This window comes from Camelus ferus, chromosome 19 (genome assembly GCF_009834535.1).
Source record: "Camelus ferus isolate YT-003-E chromosome 19, BCGSAC_Cfer_1.0, whole genome shotgun sequence".
In the NCBI taxonomy this organism is placed as follows: Eukaryota; Metazoa; Chordata; class Mammalia; order Artiodactyla; family Camelidae; genus Camelus; species Camelus ferus.
The window spans coordinates 21,598,981-21,620,095 of NC_045714.1; the positions used below are offsets into that span (position 1 = coordinate 21,598,981).

At 39.5% G+C, this 21,115-nt stretch overlaps 1 protein-coding gene across 3 annotated transcripts in view; it reads right to left on the reverse strand.

Annotated features, from left to right (window-relative positions):
- Nucleotides 1-21,115, reverse strand: part of MACROD2 (mono-ADP ribosylhydrolase 2) — a 1,866,240-nt gene that overhangs the window by 77,895 nt on the left and 1,767,230 nt on the right. For all 3 annotated transcript variants that reach the window (XM_032461806.1, XM_032461805.1, XM_032461804.1), the window contains one exon: nt 3,404-3,481. In XM_032461806.1, the coding sequence (XP_032317697.1) occupies nt 3,404-3,481 (78 nt within the window). The remainder of the gene's footprint in view (nt 1-3,403; nt 3,482-21,115) is intronic.

The following is a 21,115-nucleotide window of genomic DNA, read 5'->3' on the forward strand; positions in this document are numbered from 1 at the left end:
GTAATTTTGTCAATTACTCTGTTGGATGTGAGGTATATTTATATTTCTGTGAATATTCTCGAGTTTCATTCTAGGATCAGCCAAGTTATTCAGAAACAGTTTGATCTTTTCAAGTCTTGTTTTTAAGCTGGCTTGGGAGGACAAGGGCAGCATTCAGTCTATTGGCTAGTTTTGCTCCACTACTGAGGCAAAACCCTTCAAAGCTCTCTATGAAATTTTAGGTTTCCCAGTGGGGCTGGTGGGAACAGGCACTCTTCTTAGCCCTGTGGAAGCTCCAGGTATCATTCTCTCAAGTCCTTTAGTGTTCTTTGCCCAGCTTCTTATCCATGCACAGATCAGTACTCCGCTGAAGACTGAGGGATTCCCTCCTTGATCTCGAGTGCTCCCAGTGTGGAGCTCTTTCCTCTCCAGTTCTCAGCCTGTGAACACGAGATGCTGTGGCCTTCCAGAATGCTCAGTTCTGACTCCTCAACGCAGGGAGTCTGCTGGGCTGCGCCTAGGTTCCTCCTCTCTGCACTGTGGTCAGGAAAGTCTCTCCAGACAGTCAGCAGGGACCACTGCAGGGCTCACCTCATTTTCTGACTCTCAGGCATCCCTGAGACTTACCAAGTCTTAATATTAATTAGTGCTTTTATTCTCCATGACAATAGAAAAACATTAGCATGCTTAAATTTAATTTACCTCATCCCAATAAATGCCATTATTGTGGTATATTTTAATTCTAAGTGTATCTTAACTCCCACAGTACATTATTATTATTACAGTCATTAATTGATTTGCACCATCAATACTCATTTACATTTATCCAATAGTGACCATCTACCTTCTTTTAATTCCTTCCTTCATCTTTGGTCATCTATCTGGGATCAGCATCCTCTGGCCTGAAGAGCACCAGAATTTTCCAGTGACGACCTTTTCTATTTTTGGTCCAAAATGTTCTTAATTAACCTTTATTCTTGAAACATGCATTTTCCCTGGGTTTAGAATTCTTGGTTGGCAGCTATTCTGTTGTATTGTCTTTTTATTTCCATCTTATTTTTTGAAAAGTCAGCCGTCAGTCCAATGGCTTTTGGATGTTCTGTCTATCTATTGATGGGCCTAGCTGTGGACTTAACTTTGCTTGGAATTCAGAGGACCTTTGGAACATGTGGCCTGTTATCCTTCTTTATTATAGGAAACTTCTCTCCACAATTTCTTCAAATATTACTTCTCCCCATCTCCCTCTCTCCTTTCTGTCTGGGATTCCTATTACATGCATGATTGACTTTGTCATTTCTCCTCCAAACTTTTCCCTTTCTTTAGTTTGCCATTCTTTGTTTCTTTTCTGTTTTTATTTTGGATATATTCTTCTGACCTAACTTCTAGTTTACAAATTTCTCTTTTATCTGTTTAATAAACCACAAACCTGTTCACTGAATTCTTCATTTCAGTGTGGCATCTTTTATTTCTAGACTTTCTTTTCTTTTCTTCTTTTTTTTCTGTGTTGAATTCCTACTTCTCAGCTAAAATTTTCAATCCTGTCTTTATCCCCTTCTAGACTTTGTATTTTATGCTTTGCATTCATAACACTAATATTTTCAGCCCAAACCAGCTTGCCACTAGTAACTGTTTTTCATGTTACCTTGTTTCTTTATTTCTTTTAGCTATTTTTTTTGTGTGTGTGTGTGAACTGGACATTATATTTAACAAATTGTTTATATAAATGGTTTGAAACCTACAGTACTCTTTTTTTTTTTTTTTTGTCTAGTAAATACGTTACATTTGTTTTTCTCAGGTACCTGGATGGACTAGCAATCTGGGTTGATCTTAATTTAATTTGGGGATTGAGATTATTTGAAGCTGAGCAGCAGTCTCTCAGGAGGCTGATCTACTGCTGGTTCATTCTTCCTGCTAGGGCACGTATCTCTGGGGTTTCAACCAAAACACATGGGTTTACCAGGACCTTTTGCCCTTTTGAACAATGGGACTTAAGATACCTTTTGCAGAATCAGCAAATGCTCTAGGTAAAGACAGTTTCACATTCTCTCTCTGTATATCCATTTTCTCCCTTAACCTAGCCTGACAATTCTTCTGTATCCTGTTAGCTCTCTGAAATGTTTAAATAGTACCGGCCCCCTGCCTCACTTTCTCTCTTATGTATATGTGTGTATGTACACACACATATACATAGATTTTCATTGCTGAAGGCAAAAGCATCTCCTTCATTTCTTCTCATTTAAAAAATATACTTTAATTTTCAAAGTTGAAAGCAAGCATTTAAGTAAGATATTTTGATACTGATTTTGAAACAATTATTTCAACATTTTCATACATTTAAATGAGTCTCTTATCAAGTGGTCCTTTCCAACTGTGCCTTTCTCAGTCTTGAATTTTTTTTTCCTTTCCGCATTTGTTGTTTTTGCACAAGCCTTTTGTTACTTTGTTCAGGAAGGATACTTGGGTGGCTTATTTTCTTAATCTTTGTATTCCTGAGAAAATACCACTCTTGACTTCATGCATGAATAATAAGTTCACTAAATATAGACACTGTGTCCTTTAGAGCTCTGGAAATGTTACTCCATTTTTCCCCCTAGTATTTAGAGAAGAAGGCTAAGGTTGATCTGATTTTGGTGATTTTGTTGATTTTGCTTGTAACCTGAGTTTGAATATCCTAGATGCTTTAAAAGCCTTTTTTTTTATTATTGATCTTCAAAAATTCCATGAGGCTTTGTAGGTTTCTGTTCTCATTTGAGTTTTCATCATCTTTGCCTATAACATCTTCTCTCGTGTTTGGGGTAGAGGAACTGGTTTGCATTAGGAAAACTTTTTTTTCTGTTGTTTTTCTAAAGATTGCCTAATTTCTGTTCTACTCTCTCTTCTCAGCATTCCAAGGATATGTAGATTTAATCTCCTGGATCTGTTCCCTATATGTCTCTCACTTATTCTCATTGCTACCATGTCTTCATTTCAATAGTTGCAAATCCAATGCCTATAGAGCTTAATCAGGCAACAAAAATAAATGAAGCTAATGATGCATAATGAGGACTACAGAGAGCAAACGCTCCTAAATGTGGCAGCCACTAGTCAGCTGGTATTTAGCTCTAATAAAACACAGTTGACCCTTGAACAACAAGGGTTTGAACTGTGCAATCCACTTATAGGTGGATTTTTTTCCACAAATATGTACTTCAGTACTGCTTGATTGGGTTGGTTGAATTCATGGATGTGGAATCCCAGATATGGAGGTCCAACTAGAAGGTTAGCCACAGATTTTTGATGGTGCAGAGGGTGGGCACCCCTAACCCCTGAGCTGTTCATGATTCCAGATTCCATTTTTTTCCAGAAAAACTAAAATCTGGGTTTTAAAAAATGCGCTATTCCTCAATAGAAAAACAAACAAACTGAAAAAAGCTCTCGCACTTACCATCAGGATGATCTTGGTTACACACAGAATGATCCATTACTTCAGTGTCTTTTGTAGTATTGTCATCCTTTGCAGAATCTGACACAAGAAACAGGCAAGACCTCCAGTCAGCATTCTTATGTAGGAAATATATAGAACACACTAACACAACAGGTCTATGTTTGAGGGGAAATTACTATTCTTAACAAATACCATTAAATACTTAAATATCTTTATTAATAAATAAGCTTTTCTTAAAGTGCTGCATAAGATGTCTACACAACGTACACGAGGTAAAAATGCTAAAGATTTGGCTGGAATATCTTTTTACAACAAATAAGAAAATATAAGCAGGCTTTCTGCATCAGTGAAAGTCTTAGGAGAATTTTGCAAAAGGATGCGAAACAAAGGCAAAATAGAGAAGATTAAAGGAATATAATTTTAATGTTCTTAATGCTTCCATTACTGTAGTTGCTCATACATGGGGGCCTTGATTCCTTGAAAAAGCCAGCTGTAGAGCTTTGAAACCCAGTGGTAATTAAGTTCGTCTTCCTCAGGAGCTGTATCAGTGGAGCAGTAGCAAAGGGGGAATACCAGCTTTCTGTTCTGTGTAAGTTCACTTTCTCCCTTGTGTGGTGCATTTAAACATGGGATCAGCATAAGTTCATCTTGTCTTGTCATAGGATGTACTGTATGGGAAATAACATGGCTAAAAGGATTCCAGTGACTATGGATGCCTGCAATTCTAGAAAGAGTCCCTTGTTGGAGTCTGAGGACTCTCTGGAGGTGCTTCAAAAACCACTGGAAAGAGTATGTGAGGAGGTTCAGCAAGAAGACAGAAAATAGATCATTCATTCATTCTGCAAATATTTATTAAGGGCCAGCTCCATGCCAGACACTGGTCTTGATGCTGGAGAGTCGGTGGTAAAGGAAACAAATCTCTGCCCTCATAGAGGTTACAGTCTAGTGGGTATTTTTCACACAGTTACAAGGGCGGTGATCCAAAGACGTCCAAAAGCCATGAACTAGTCTTGTATGCCTGTGGCCATGGAGAGATCTGGGTGGCAGGCCAACACCTCTGTTGCCTACAAACGGGTTCTCTACTGAGTTCATGTTGCTCAGCTGTGTTTTAACTCCCCAACAGAGCAGAATCAGACAGAATCTAAAACAAATCATTCCTTCTTTGTTTCTCTTACCCACCTTTCTCTCTCCCTTCACAAACTAGGTGATAAGCTATCGACAATATGGTGTGGAATATTATGAGAAAGTTTGTTTCTTAAACTTGCCACAAGCAACATTTGATGGACAAGTGAGAAACCTGGGTGGTTAACATATGATTCAAATTTAATAACCAGTGAAGCAAGTATACACCCAAGGTGTGTGATTTTAATTAACTGCAAATAATTCCCCCAAGGCAAATGTTTAATTATCTGCACAGCTTCTTATTTCTTTATGAGGCTGACAGTAAGTTTCAAAGTCCAAATCTGGAAGCAAAAGTGAGCATAGTCACATTTCCCAAACTGTTATCTCACTCAAGTCTGATTGTTTTAAACCAGCTCCCATTAAAGCATGGCTTTTTAGTTTTGAGTCTAACATGTGGATTAAAAAAATATCATTTGAATTATTTTTTCACATTAACACTGAAAATAAACTGATTTAAAAAGATAGTATATGGATCAGGCTAAATTTTACTTTTGGAAGTGTTTTGGTTTTACCCGTTTATAGAAAATGGCACCATTTGATATGTACTCCTGTACAACAGTCACTTCATTCAACATTAGCATTTTAAGATTATCTAAGAATTTGTACGTAGTTAAAATGTATTCATCTCTGCTTAACAATAGTTCATTATGTTTTCTAACTTACATAAATACTATGTTTCAGGCACCAAGTATTAAATCTGAAATGTCTTCTGAAAAGTGATTTACACTGAGTTCACAAAGTTTATGGTCCATTGGGTCACATAAGATGGGTGAAAGTATTGAAAAAATTAATCACTGGTCCATACCTGTTTTGTCACCAAAATCTGTGTCTTTGGCAAGTTAAATGACCCTTCAATTTCAATTTCCTTGAGGAGTTGCTGTAACATTGCTAAGGCACCTTCTGATTTTATGTGCTCTAATATGTACAGTGTTCTTCACTGAATCCAAAATACCATCATTTGCTATTTGCACTATTATGTTGTGTAGTGTTAGGAAAAAAGTGAGACCAGATGAACTATAACACACTATAAATTTTAAGATTGTGTCTTAATTTTGGAAATAAAATATATGAAAGTCTATGCACTCTAGAAATGTGATGTCTGACTATATTCTGTGTGTACAGAAATACATGTCTTTATGTGATGACAAGGATTTCATATCAACATGACCCATCGCCAAAGCCAGAAACTCAGTTTGTTTTGTATGTGTGCCTCTTCTTCAGAAATGGTTCCACATATATACACTTATTGGATGTGTACCAATGAAGCAAGATAAAAAGTGTACGCTCTTGACAGCATGCACAAGTCACTGGTGGGTATGGAAGATTGTTTCCACTATAGGTTTCCATTAAAAGGGCTATTGGAATTTCTAGTCTCTATAACCACCATGAAAAATGTAGTGGTATGTAGAAAATTCTTGAATCACCTTAGGTTCACATTTTATTTAATTCTAAAAATTATCATTTGGTAATGCTCAAAAAATATAAAAATGATCACCCTAACTCTGAGATTCAGTCAATATTATTTTACTAGCAGAGAATTTGAATTAAATTTATATGTAGATCCTGACTTTCAAAATCTTTAAGGTCAATGTCCTATTAGAGATTTTTTTTCAAATGCAAGTATTAAATCAAATATTCAAGCCAAAGTTCTAAAGACAGATTATTTTTAAGATTAACAAGAATAAAAAGAAATACTTTCATACATTAGAAAGAAACTCCTTATTTAGAAAGTTGAAAAGGATTTAAAAGGATATTTAAGATAGATTAAAATTAAAAACCCCACAAAACAGGAATTCTAAAAAGGAGGTCATGTTTAATGCAGTCAATTAAACATGTCTACACGGGACAGTACATGTATAGATTTAAGCTGTGGTGATACATGATGATACTGCTGAATTTTTAATAAACATATCTAGACTATAAATCAAAATAAATGCCATCTCTTTTGAAAATAACCCCTTAGAACAAACATTCTTAACTCTAGAGTATCATTAAATACACTGCAGGAGTCCACAAACGTTTTTTAAATGATGTGCAAGTGTGTGCATATACTCATATGTTCATCCTTCTGGGAGGAGCTGGTTTCCATCTCATTCTTTTGGGGATCTGATCCGTGACCCCAGCAGGGCTTAAAGTAACTACAAAAATGTATCCTCTAACGCCAGTGACACTGCCATCTTACAAAAGACTTTAGTACTATTACTGAGGGGCCGGCTACAGAACGAGTCGTCCACCGATGAGTGCCTCAGTGGTGGCAATTCCTGAATCCCTCAGGCGGATGTGACTTGAGGAAACAGCTCAAAACAATACAGAGATGTTTAACAAATGAGGAGGATGGTCCAGTTGTCAAACACCACTTTGTGCCCAAGTCAGGGGTGACTATAAATAACTGAATGAATGATTAACTATCTTTGAAGGCATTTTCAAGCCAAGAGGTAAACAAAATCCATCTAGTTAGAGAGGTAACCCCTGACTACTATTCAGAGTCTGGGCAAGAGGTCATTTTGGTGTAAAAGTTCTACTGGTTCTGAACAACATAAATGCTATGCGCAAACGCCTACACATGACATACTCTTGCTCTGTAACGTGTAAACATCCACACATGTGCACCTTAGCTTGCTGCAAAAGTTGCCCAGAAACACAGGCACCTGGATTTCCTGTGATTCTTGTGAACTGACTTGATTAAACCAAGCAAAACATTGATCCTGGTCTGTCCATTTGAATAGCTGGCTTAGCGTGTGAAGCCACTTGAATAAAGTAGCTTTTCTTTCCTCTGAATGGTGTGATCATTCACAGTGAACCAGTCTCTGCGGCTCGTCAGGGTACCCTTGAAGCTTTACAGTGATGACGCCTTCATATGTTAAGGAAAAATACATCCTGCAGTTCATTCCCAGCGTATTCTGAGGGCAGCGCTCTGAACTTTGCTTGGTCCCAGCGAAAGTGGATACACAGGCTGAACGAAATTTACCTGAAAAGGAACTGGGTCCATAGGACAGGACATTGCCCTGAGCAGCAGGAGGCCCCACTGAGCCATAGTCAGTCATTTGTCTTCATTATGTTCTCATTAACCCCCATTAAAAGGCGGAGAATCAGTCCCAGAGCTGTGGAATCTCGGTACAAAGAATCTTTGGGACAGGGCTGAGAGAACGACCATCAGGTACTACTAACTTTGTTTCTATTGGAAAACATATTCCAAATTCCAAACAGCACACCTGTGTAAACCAGCTTCCAACACTGGAGGGGATAGTCTTCTGCAGGTTGTTATTGAAAATATAAGCAAATGAGAGAATCAGTCATGACGCAAAGGGCACTAGCTTGGGGGTGTGAGTCTAGATTTACCACTACGAGCATCAAACGCTGGGAAAATCCATCCACTTAATCAGTTTTGGCATCTAGACACTGAGGGTGCTGCGGCAGGTGGCCCCTGTAAAACACCTGAGCACGCTCAGCTGCCGACTTGTTCACCTTGTCTGCTGCGTCCCAGACAGCACTTCCCTGTAACCTTCCTGCCCCTCCCTCAGTATCTGCCTACTTGAGTTGGGCGGTCCTCGCTCTGAGATCTTTGCTATTTATAAAATAAAGGTTAATAGTAGGGGAAGCAGTGCTGTGTGACATCAGTGACACACTGGCCGTCTTTAATCCTGCGACTCGATGAGGAGTCATCACAACGTAAACAGAACAGCTGGATATGAAGTCAGGCAGGACCGTGATGGAAAAAGAAATGCTTAATTACCCTTTCCATCAAGTTAATGTTTCCCCTTTGGCAATGTAAACAAAGGCAAATCTGCTCCTGTTTGGTTGTCTGTGACCTGCTATCCTTGACCTGCATCCTCAGATTCCTTTCTACTTGCCTTCCTCTCCTTTGCTAAGCCTTGCACTGCAGGCTTGCTTGAAATCATCACAAAAAAACCAAAAAACAAAAACAAACAAACAAACAAAATCTGACCAGGCTACTGGCATGAAAAGTAACGACAGTTCTAAATATAAAACTGACTTGAAATTCCATTAAGATGTTCATCCATAAATCAGGGGGAATCCAAGTACTTTATTTACACTTTGGTTTAATTTGATTTGATAATGAAAAGTCTCTGTGACACAAATACTGACAAGGAGAAATGAGAAGGGACCTTTCGGACCCTAACTCCGAGTAGGGACACAGCCTAGCAGTTGGCTGCTACTTCTCAGTTACTTTATTTCACGGAGAAGTTAAGGCAATAGATAGCCTGTCTCCAGACATAGATGCTTCAACTTCTGGGTGTGGGCTGTTTTCAGCCAGCCACTCGGAGAGAGTGGCTAAATTGCGAAGACTTCACCAGCTGAGATGCAGGGATTTCCTACAGTCCTCAAGGATCTAGTCATAACCCGCCCTGTCAGAGCACAATTGAGTTTTTTTTTCTCTTGATGGGAAGGGACAGGTTTGGAGACTAATATTTGGACCCTTTGTGAGAGTTACTCATTTTATGTGAACTTCAAAGACCTGGCTGACTTCTCCTAGCACCTCTTTGTCTCTCTTATCCAGAAAGACCCACAAACCTATTCAAATGAAAATGGATGTGCTTACTTGTTTTCTGTTTTTTTTTTTCCTTCAACTTTCCCACATGCTATCAAATATAATTCTATAATTTGGATGACTGCAGAGTGTCTCATTAAGTGGATCCACCAAATGCTATTTCACTATTGCTTCAAACTGGATATTCAAACTAAATCCAATCTTCAGCCAGTCTGAAAAAAAAAAAAAAAATCCTAATTTTTGTTGTATGGGGTGTCCCAAGGCTGGGTTCGCTCTACTCTCCTTTCTCTTACTTCTTCTCACCCCATTCCCATCTTGACGCTCTAGAGAGGATTGACCTCCCAGGAAATAGAGTAGCTGAAATAGAAACAACCCTGGTCAGCTTAGCCTTCTAGCCTCCAGGGCCCGACCCACATCCCAGTGGGCCACCCCTGAGGCTGCAGCAAATGGTTCCAGGAGGCGAACTGCTTCCTGAGACTCTGACGGAGGGCATTCTTGTCTCAGATGGGCCAGAAGTACCCAGGACACAATGCCCAACTCCTGACCCCCAAAGGAGCCAGGAGATAAGTTGCCAGTTCCCCCACCCCTCACAGGGACAATCCTGAATGTTCTCCCTACATCTTTCAGAAGAGCGGAGCCCCAGGTCCCCTCAGCCATAACCTGTTCATTATTGTACCCCTACTGACTGTCCTCCAACCCCTGCCCACTTTCCCAAACCTCACTTATGCTTCCTGGGACCACTTCTCAAATAAACCATTTGTACCCACATCCTTATCTCAGAATCTGCTTTTGGAGAACCCATACTAAGACAGCCAAGATGGTCAATAATCTGTTTTCACAACGTAGTAGCAAAATGTGAATGCTCACCCTATTCTCCTGACTTCTAGCTCTCTTATGCCATGCTGCCTTTCATCAGGGCGTGCCAGGCCGAGTGCCTGCCACCTCACTAGGGAAAGCCGGAGGAGAGGTTGCTGTGTTTTGTACCATGTAACCCTGAGCGCTGGACCACAGGTGACTGATGAGGGATGGGCTCTGGGCAGTCTCTGTAGGTTGGCCAACAGACATTAAATTAAGGTCACCTGTCACCAGAGCGCCACCTACCAGGAGAGAATTCCTATTCGATTGTGATGAAAGGAAACCACCAGCTCCTTTGTCTGGGAGTGTTTGGTGGCAAAATAGACAAAGAAAGTTTCAAAGCACAGAGTGGTTTAAGGGCAGAGAGTCACTGAAAGAGACGGGAGGAAACACAAGTCGTGGGTGGGTAGAAGAGAGAAGCCTCAGGAGTTACTCGGCAGCATTCGAAGAGGAGAGAGAGGAGAAGAAGGTAAAGTCCTGGGGCTGCTTGAGGGCACGACTGCTGGGGCCGAGTTTCTAGACGAAGCACTTGGGGGGGCTGCTGCCGCTCGGGTCAGCCGGTTCTCGGGACCATTCCCTCGCTCTCTGACTTTCCGACCAACCACGGTAAGAGTTTGGCTCACTTATGTTGGGGACCTTGCAAGTTCATGTTCTAAATTTGATGTGCACATAAACATTTCAAAAGTGCTTTTTTTAAACCGATATTATTTTAAGAAGCATGGTATTCTTTTAGAGCCATTGTTTTTTAAAAAACACTTACTTTTCTAGTCATTGTAAGTGGACAGTATCCTCATGAACCTTGTATACAGATTGAAAGATACTAGAAACAGAGAAAGCTAAAGAGGGGAACAGCCTGGCCTTGCAGAACAAAACAAGTTCAGCAATTTTTAAAAAATTTTCATCTTTTCATATATCTATTTATTTATTAATTTTTTAATGGAGGTGCTGGGGATTGAACTCAAGACTTCATGCATGATAAGCATGCACTCTACCACTGAGCGATTTTCCTCCCCATCCAAGTTCAATAAATTTCATTTTTAAAACTGACCCTGGTGGGAGAAAAGTAATCAGGTGACATCTGGTATTACAGGAAATGGAGTGTACAGAGGCATTCGTATGATGAGGGCAATGTTTTGCCTCATAAACTGAGAAAAATGTGTTATGACAAAATATGGTAAGATGTTATTTTATGAGGATCTTGGGAAATATACTAGGGATTAATGTAAAAATGTTATTTTCTATTTCCAGGAAGATTTTGTTTTAATCCACTACTATTTTAGACTAGGTTTAACTATGAATTCTAGAAATCGTTATAATAAATTTTCCTAATGCAACAGCTGACGATGTTAGTCTGCTAGGACTGCCGTAACAAAATAGACTGAACTACTTAAACAATAGGAATTTATTTCCTCATAGTTCTGGGGGTTAGCCGCCAAGTTTAAGGTATTGGCTGCTTTGGTTTCTGTGGGACCCTCCTCCTGGCTTGCAGAAGGAAGCCTTCTTCCTGTGGCCTCCAGTGGCCTTTCCTCAGTGTGTGTGTGGACGGGCAGAGACTGAGATCTTTCACTGTTCCTCTTCTTAACAAGGCCCCCAATCCCATCACGAGGGCCCCACCCTTGTGACCTCACCTAACCCCAGTTACCTGCCAAAGACCCCATCTCCAAATACCGTCACCTTGGTTAGGGCATCAGTGTATGAAATCTGTTTGTGTTTCAGGGGACACAAACATTCTGCCCTTAACACTGACATAATGCATTTTTGCTGCTTGGATGATTTATCTAACTTTTGAATGTTACCTATTTTTCTGCTGCACATCAGAACGAAGTCTCAAAATGGGTTTGGAAACAGAATCTTCCCTAAATGTAAGGTTCCCTTTCCCTATCCCAATTCTCTGGAGTCGATCTTCATTGATCTAAGGATTGTATCAAGTAGTCAGTGTTTGGCTAGCATGGGTAAAATACCGATAAGGGAAGCTGGGGTGACATTCTAAGCACTTATAATTGGCATTGGTGTCGGCCAACCAGGAGGGACATGTCCCCAGCCCTGGGGCAAGTCATGGAGCCCCACTAGGGCACCAGGGATACCAGTGGTGTGGTGGCGGGGAGTTCCTTGCGAGGAGGGGAGTTACGTCACTGTTTGCCAAACACCATGTAAATATTTCAGTACTTTAAACATTCTTGCAGTGGTACTAGGGTGTAGTGGCAGAAGTTCTGTTCATAGCAGAGAACTATATTGACAAGTTTTTAAAAAAGAATGTACAATATTTCATCACAATTTTTTATATTGACTACATGTTGAAGTCATTATATTTTGGATATATTGGTTAAATACATTATTAAATTTATTTTCACTTATTTTCTTCCTCAACATGGCTATCAGAAAATTTAAAATGACATATGTGGCTCTCATTTATTTCTATCAGACAGTGCTGTTCTAGGGAATTGAGTATTAGCCTGACATATACAAATAATTGCAGACATGTTTATTTAGAGGCCAGAGTGATGGAGATGGGAAATTGCAGCTTGCTGAAGGATGGCCCATCAGAAACTAGAAAATCTAACTTGGTGTACAGAGAAGCATCTACAAATGCTAATTGGGATGTCTGGGAAGAAGAAAAGTCTAATTAGGTACCATCAGAGAGGATGTTCTGAGAAGGAATTGGAGGAAGAAAGAGAATGGTAAAATTGTAACTACCACATTAAAAAAAAACAAAAAACAAAAAAACTACTTACATCCAAACAATGTCCAATGGTTGAGATTTTTTGTTTTATATTGATGTGACCCAAATGTCTCAGCTTGACATTCAGAGTTCTCCATAATCAGGGCTTTACCTTAGCAACTAATTAATAAGTAGATGAATGAATCCTTCACGGAAGCCAAGTGAGTCTATTCCTTGAACCTAAAATAGGTCTTTTATGTCCTACTTCCGACCTGTCATGGATGCTCGTCTGCCCAACGAGAAGAGCCTTTCTGCACTCTGCAGCATCTGTGTGCCTTTCAGATCCCAGCTCAGGTCTCCTTTTTTCCATCCACATTTCACCCCCACACCAGGGATGGTCCTCGGGCCCGAGCTCCTTTACATGTTCCTGTGTAACCCTCCCTTTGTACATGTCATGCTCTGTCTGGCTTGTCAGCTGCTGTGCATCCTAGTTAAATGGCCTCTGACCACTTGCCTTTCTGCTCTGTGCTTCACTTTCCTTGCCTGTGAAGTGGGGTGATAATCGTGTTCATCTCATGGATAAGAGTGGGATGTGTGAGAAAATGTAAAATTCCTAGACTAGAGTCTGCTGTATAAAAAGGGTTAGATGAATATTAGTGCTGTTATTATTGGTGGTGCTGGTATCAACATGTAACACAGGCTGCTTGTTTCATTTTTCCATCTGGACTACAAATTCCTTGAAGGCCAAGAGCAATATTTTCTTTCTCATCCTGTGGAAGGTCTTACAAAGAGTTAAAATCCCTTAAGAATCTGTCAATGGCCATAACATCATTTTAAGTGTTACTGTGAGAATTTTTAAAATTTAAATGTGTTTTAAGTGGTACTTTCTGAAGGCCAGACTTTGCATGTATCACTCAAAGATAAAATGATGGACAACATACATGCTCTCCTTCCCACCATGAATCTTAAGCCATAGTGGAGGGAGATGGGCAAAAGGTAAGTATACAGAGGAAAAAATAATGTTTACATGGTTAGTGATAGCTGTGAGTGCTATGAAGTAATGAACAGGGGGCGGGGACGGTTAGCGGAGGAGAGATCCAGCCTAAAAAATGACCAGAAAAGGCCATGATGAGACTGAGGGCTCTGTGGGCTAAGAATGCAGGGAGAGGTACACCCTGCATGTTATGTTAGGTGTTTTCATTATATACTTTGAGGAAAACATGAAAGTGTTACAGGAATTCAAGAAGCAGTGAGCTGATATGTTATGTTTATTTTGCTTTGCCTGGGAATGTCAGTTGGCCTCAGGAGCTGTCATCTTTTACTTGACTTATGAGTGAGATCCTATTCAAGTACAATATATTAATATGACCATGAACTTTGACCTATGGAAGGTTAGTTGATTTATATAGGGTCTAAATGTATACACTTGACCTTGGACTCATTAAAACCAGCTTTCTGTATAACACATGAGTTTGTGAAACTCTAGACCAAATATAATAAGATATCTGTCACTAGGAAAACCTAGAGGCAGATTCATGAATCCGAGTTCTGTTTGAGCCACTGTTGTGACATATTCTCATTTCTTAGCTTATGTAAAGTCTCTGTTGTTCATGATAGGTGCCATTTTTGAGGGAATCACTTCAAATATGACTCTGAAATAGGAAAGATATAAAGAATAAAAACATTATAAACATAGAATGAGTCTGCTATAAAACGCAGCATGCAAAAATCTAAACATATCATCATTTAGTACTAGGCACTACTGACTTCAAAATACAGCAGACAACTTACAACATGTAATTGTCCTTCTAAACAGAAATGTGAAAAATCAAGTTACCACTTGTTTTTACCCTATGGGATTAGCTGACATCCCATAAAGATGTGTGTGTGTGTGTGTGTGTGTGTCTTAATACAGAGCAGACTCATGGTGTAAGGAGGAAAAACACATAAGTGGGTAATTTTTATTTTTTTGTTTTTTTAAAAAAGTATCAAGTTCAAGTCTATCTTTAGCCCTCAGTATTTATATGGTCCTGGGCACATTATCCAACCTGAATCTTGGTTGCTTCATCTGTAAAATTAGGGAAATTATAGTGATAATAATAATACAGTCCATCTTTGGAAGATATAGGGTAGCTCTTCAACAAATCTGTTTCCTTTATCTTTGTCACACAAGGAGGAGGAACTTGCAGGACTTAAGGGAACCTCTCTTGCAGTTAGCTGGTGCCATGTGACTGAGTTCTGGCCAAATGGAGAGTGAGTAGAAATGATGTGTGTCAATTTCAGCCCTGGTCATAAAAACCTCCAGTACAACCCTTTCTCTCCTCATTTGCTGACTGTTAAGACTCAAGACAGCCGTGGGAACCACATGCTGAAGCTCACATGCCTCCATCGGCTTGAGTCCTGCATGTATGAAACACAGTCTCTCAATGTGGATTTTATGTAAATGAGAAAATAAATTTCTCTTGGATAAATCTGACATTTTTGTTACAGCAGCTTGTATTACCAAATTTCATGTTCTATCTCAAAGAGTCACTGAAAGAATGAAGTGAGATTATACTTGGGCACTATGAAACATTTTTTGGATTGTCATTATTATAAAAACCCAATCAATTAGGATCAGGGCATAAAACTCTTTGGACACATAATTTCTTTATTACCACTGAAAGGATTTTCAAAATAAAGGAAGAAATTCACATAGATGATATAACATGATAGCAAAGATATTTTGAGGGTACAGGAGAGTAATATATTATTATTTTTTTAATTCCACCTCCATTTTTTTTTCTCTCCTGAAAAACTAACAACATACTTGCGATGATGGCGCTCAAATCTAATTTCCCATGAGGTGACAGTTTATGCTCAGGAGGAAGTTATTTATTTTTTTTCCTTCCAGAAATCATATTATGTGAACTGATAAGAAGATAGATTCTCTGTAGTTAGAACTGTACTTAAAAGTGCAGGGCATGTGGCCACCATATGAACCATAAGTGAGTTTCTGGTTTCTTTTTACTTGATAAAAAAGGGAGACTGTTGAGGAGGAAGTATGGTTCAGAGAGGGGGGGCCATTAATGAGGGGGAGGGGAAAGAAGCAGTGGAGATGGGAGGATTGATGCTTGTGGGCTCGGGAGACTCTGTTGAGGGAGTAAAGTGGGAGCAGAGGCTGCTGTGCGCTGTTAGCTCAGCCTGGGGGAAGCACTGGGGAGGAATGTGGGAGGGGCTCTGACAACAGAATGTTGTCAAGAGGAGGAGAATGTGTGTGTGGAAGGTAACTGAACTTTTCCCGCCCCTCCTGCTGACCCTGGTACACATCAGTGTCAGGTAATAAATACGGAGCTGCAGTTCCAAGTTCTCTAGACTGGTCTACACCAGGACTTCCAGTAGGAAGGAAGGCCGAGGAAGCAGGAAACAGGAAACTACAGGAAGCAGGAAACTGCAGGATGAGAAAAGATGGTTGCTTATTTTCCTGTAACTGAAAAGAAAGATTCAGGGAAATCTAGTGCCTGTTGCAAGAAGACGCCAACAGAAATGTTTGTCTCATTACATGGTTAGGACAGAATTACTGAGTGAATATTTAGTAATCATCCTGCCTCAGAATGTGGTTGGCACAGACAACATTTATGGATGGTTTAGGTTAACTGAGGCAGTTTAATGGCTTTTGAAACACGCCTTTTGAAAGACATAGATCTTTATGAATTTCCTAGTATCGCAGAAAACACCATAAACCATCGATCAAGCTGGGAGAGATCTTGTCTTGCAGATTCATGCTGGGTGTGCGTGTGTGTGCGTTGCTTTGTGGATGCAAACATGCTTACCTAAGAAAGTTATCTAAGGCCACACAACAGTGGTGATGTGAATCCAAAATAAACTGAGGCTCATGAAGGCTGCGTGACTCACCCCAAGAGCTTAAACACTAGGCCGGCGACTCTGAAAACAGATTACAGGGATGCTTGTCTTAGTTCAGACCTAGGAGGACCTACAGCTAGATCCAAAACTGTGTTGGACAAAAGGTACCGTCCCACTCAGTTAATTCCCATAAACTAGTCTGGGATGATTTGGTTTCCAAGCCTCACTCACCAGATCTTTAAAAATATGCCCAAGAGATCATATAACTGAACTGACCCTTACAAATATATAATTACAGTCACACTTAATTTGTAAGGGAAAAAATACATGGAAGCATAATTGGATAGCAACTGTTACTTGCCTTCCACTTGCTACATGTATTTTAAACTACATGTATGTATATTTGTATATGTGCAAATATATGTATATTTTAGACAATACTATATGATAGATAAATATAATTTTAATACTAAAAAGTAGATGAATGATTTCATCTACTTGCACCTATTTAATCCAGTTTGAAATATATTTAATCAAAGCATTTGAAAAGCCTCATCATAAATTAAGTACAATTAACTAGCCTTGGCCATAGTGAATAATCTCTATACATTCACCACTGAGAAGTTTATTTTGTTCTCATACAGGGCAAGAATATCCACATCTGAAAGTGAATACATAGGGGAAGTCTCTGGTTTGAATTTACATTTGTATTTTTGCAGCATAAAATTTTGGGGAAAACTCACTTCTGAAACAGGAGAATTCTGAAATGGAATTTCCTCTAATATGAGCTTTAAGGATAGTAATATGTATTTGGGGGCAGTGGCCATGATATTAGGAGAGTTATAAGTGCCCATTTTGTATGATGGGTTCTATACCCGATACTGCGGCCCTACAAAGCACAAGTCACGGTGATGGTCTTGAGCCATGAAAATGAATGAGATTTGGTACCCGATTTTAAGATATTTACACTCTAGTGAGTTAGATGTGTCACGTATATAACTAACATTGATACAAGGCACAGGATAAATTTTGAAGTTTTACCACAAATTTACAAGAAACAGTAGAAAAGACAGTTCACTATTTTATGGGATGAAATGTAATAAGGACGGGAGGGATCAGGAAAGGTGAAAATGTGCATCCTCCTCACCATCCAATGTGATCTAGTATAATTCCTGTCCCTGAGATGTTGGCTCAGACAATCTGATGGAAGGAAGGAATGGATGGAGGGAAGGAAAGAGCAAGAGAGGAAGGAAACAACAAAGTAAAAGACTGATGCAAAGGCAAGATGATGGAAGTGAGGCTTGGATAAACAGGTGTGACAGTGTGATGGCAGAACGCCAAGGCCAGCTGTGTTTGGGAAATGACAGCAAGTGAGTTGGGCTTAAGAGCAGGGTGCCCGTGGGGCATGAGGAAGTATGGAACCAGACCACACAGAAAGGAGTTTGGGCTTTATATCTGGTGGGGTTTGCAGCTAGAGGCTCCTGTGTGCTCATTTCATGGTAGGACTTTCACTGCAGGTTACGGTGAAAGCTATGATGTCGACCAAGTAGGCTGGTTGCTTCTGTTGCCTCAGTCTCACTGCCCTGCTCACCTGGCTTGGGTCTGAGCTTTCCTATGCTGCCCTCTCACCACATGCTACGCACCCCACCACCTCCTCCTCGGGCAAGGAATATCCCTTCCTCCAAAAGCATGATTTGGGAAGCAGTATGGTGGGATGGACAAAGCCTGGATTTTAGGTTCCGGCAGACTTGGTTTTCAAATTCTGATTCTACCTTTTGGGTCACTGGACCAGTTGCTCAAGCTTTCTGGCCTCAATTACCTGCAAAATTGGGATAATAATACTGACCTTTTAAAAGTAATGAGACATTACTTTATACCCATTGAACTGGCAAAAATGAGAAAGAACAAAAATAATGATTGTTGATGGAAATACGAATAGTTACAGCCTTTTGGGAAAGCAGTTTGGCAATGTCTATGAAAAACACATACTCCTCACAGCAGAACTCACGCGTCTGGAATCTTCCCCAAGCAAATAAAAGCACTGCACCTAAAGATACACGGACAAGAACATCTCTTGCAGTATTGTTTGTATGGCAATAAAGTGGGAAGAAAGAGCTTACTCATCACAGGATAATAGCTGAATAAATTATAGTGCGTCCAAGCTGTGGGATACCAGATGAGCTTTAAAATGGATTAATTATCCACACAAACTGACTTGGAGGGATTGCCACAAAATTTTGTTGTCTGTAACAAAACAAGATTCAGAAAAGTGTGTAAAATATGATACAGTTTTTATAAAATAAACATATATTTAACAATGGCTAAAATTTTTATGCCTCCTACTGTGTCTCAAGCACTCCTTGTCATGTTTAAAGGGATTGACTTGTTTTAATGTTCAGTATCTCATGATGGAAGTATTACTAAAGTTCCCATTTTACATATGAGGAAACTGAGGTGCATAGACACTAAGTCATTTGCCTAAGGCCACACAGGTCAGAGGAGAGATGGAATCTGGACTCTGGAAGTTGAGAGCAGAGACTAGAGAGATCTTGTATTCAGTGTATTTCACTCTCTGAGTAACTGGGGGTAGGAAGTCAGCAAACAAGATAAAAAGGGAAATGACATAACAATCATACATTATATGATGGATTTATATAAAATTTTGTGTGGGTGTGTGTTTTCAGAAAGTGATGCGTGAAGGAGTGATCCCCAAAATGTAAATGGTACTTATCTTAGTGAGTGCAATTGCACATGTGTTTTCATTCTATTCTGTAGGCTTTCTTTAATTATTTGAATTTCCTACAATGAACATAATTATTTAAATAATCAAAAAAAGGAATAAACTCTATTCATTGTAGAAAAAAACAAAGATTTGTATGCATTTTTTCATTTATTGGGATTTTCTTACAGGGATGATCATGAACATTGAAAAAGTTAGAAGGATGTTCCTGGCCAATATAGAATTTAAAACTGGAACCAGAAACAACTCAAAATGAAGACTGGGTAAGTAAATTATGGACATTTGTTCATTGGAATATATAATTAAATGATATTAGACTACCAAAAGATATGGAAAGAATTTCACACCCTGTTAATATATTGTCTTAAAGACAACTTCAAGATGGTATATGTTGCAGAATGCCCTGAGAAAACTCCCAGAAAAAGTGACTGCCCAGAAAAAGACTGGAAGCTGATATGCTGCCATATTACATGTGTTCACTTCTGGAGATTGAGATTGTGAGTGATTTTTTTCATTTCTTCTTTTGCTTATTTTTTTCTATAATTAACACACATTATTTTTAAAATAAGAAAATAAATGTAAGCAATAAAAATATCTTAATCTTTTCACTAGTAAATCAACAAAGGAAGAATCAAGATTTTATCCTGAGGAACTGATCATAGATGCACACCCTGATTTATGTAAAACGTATATACTGTATTTCCTTATTATTTATAATAGAGAGAAAACTGCAGATAACTAAATCATCTGACATTAGGACACTGGCTGTGTAAATTGTGGAACAACCATATGATGAAATATTATGCTTCTAATAAAAAGCATGCCTTTGAGAAATTTTCAAAAACATGGGAAAATATTCAAGGTATACTGTTAACTGAAAAGACCGAAGACTTTTTTTTACTGTGTAATATTTAAAGGGAAATGGTTATATGCTTTTACCTTTTATATTTTTTGCATTTAAAATACTTTACAATAAATATGTATTGTTTTTACAAGCAGAAAAATAAATAACTGTTACATTAAAATAAAATAAAATACTACCATTTTTGAGGATTATGTAAGTTCATGTAAGTATTAGCTAGGAGAGTCAACATTAATAAAGTACTTCTCTCCCCAACCTCCACCACCCCCACCTTTCTCTCTCTCCTTCCTGAGTCTCAGGTTACCTTTCTGTGAAATGAAAAATAGATTGCACAGAAATGCAAAGCACTGTGTACAGGAGACACTCCGTTTATCTTCGTTCTTTCCCCTTCCCTGAACTACCAGAGGGCTCTCACTCCACACTCCAGACCCTTACATTCCCAGAGTGATAACCCAGGAATGTCACAGTGTATTGGACACCCCATCCATGCAGATCTCGGACTGGGCTCAGCTCTGACCCTCTGAGGTGGGTGATGGGGAGGACGCACCCTCAGTTTGGGGACTGTGGGTGTCAAGAATGGGGAAAGGACTAGGGAAAATCAGATGAGAAGCCTGCGAGGGATTCCACCAGTGGCCCGATGTTTCATTTCTCTCCAGCAATTCAGGCAAGGGATGGAAACGATGGTCAGAATCATTTGGAGCCAACACCACCTGCCCAAGCTTACAGCGACAGGGGGCTGGGAACACTGACCCTCATTTCTCGCACACTCCTGAATCCGCTTCCTCATACGTAACCCCATCCTGTTCTCTTTGGCAAGCCTGACTCTTGCTCTAGCTTTCCCACTAACCTACAGAAACTTTGATCTCTAGCAGGTTTGAAACTAGATGAAGGGTTAAGATATCCTTTGCCAAGTGACACCCCACTTCAGGAATACCGGATGGCATTGACGTGACTGACCAGAGCTCCAAGGGAGCAGGGGCTCGAGAGCGCGTGCACCTGAGTGCGAGCTGATCGTGGTTTGAATATTAATGAGCATGTGATTTGGTCTAGTTGACGTTCAA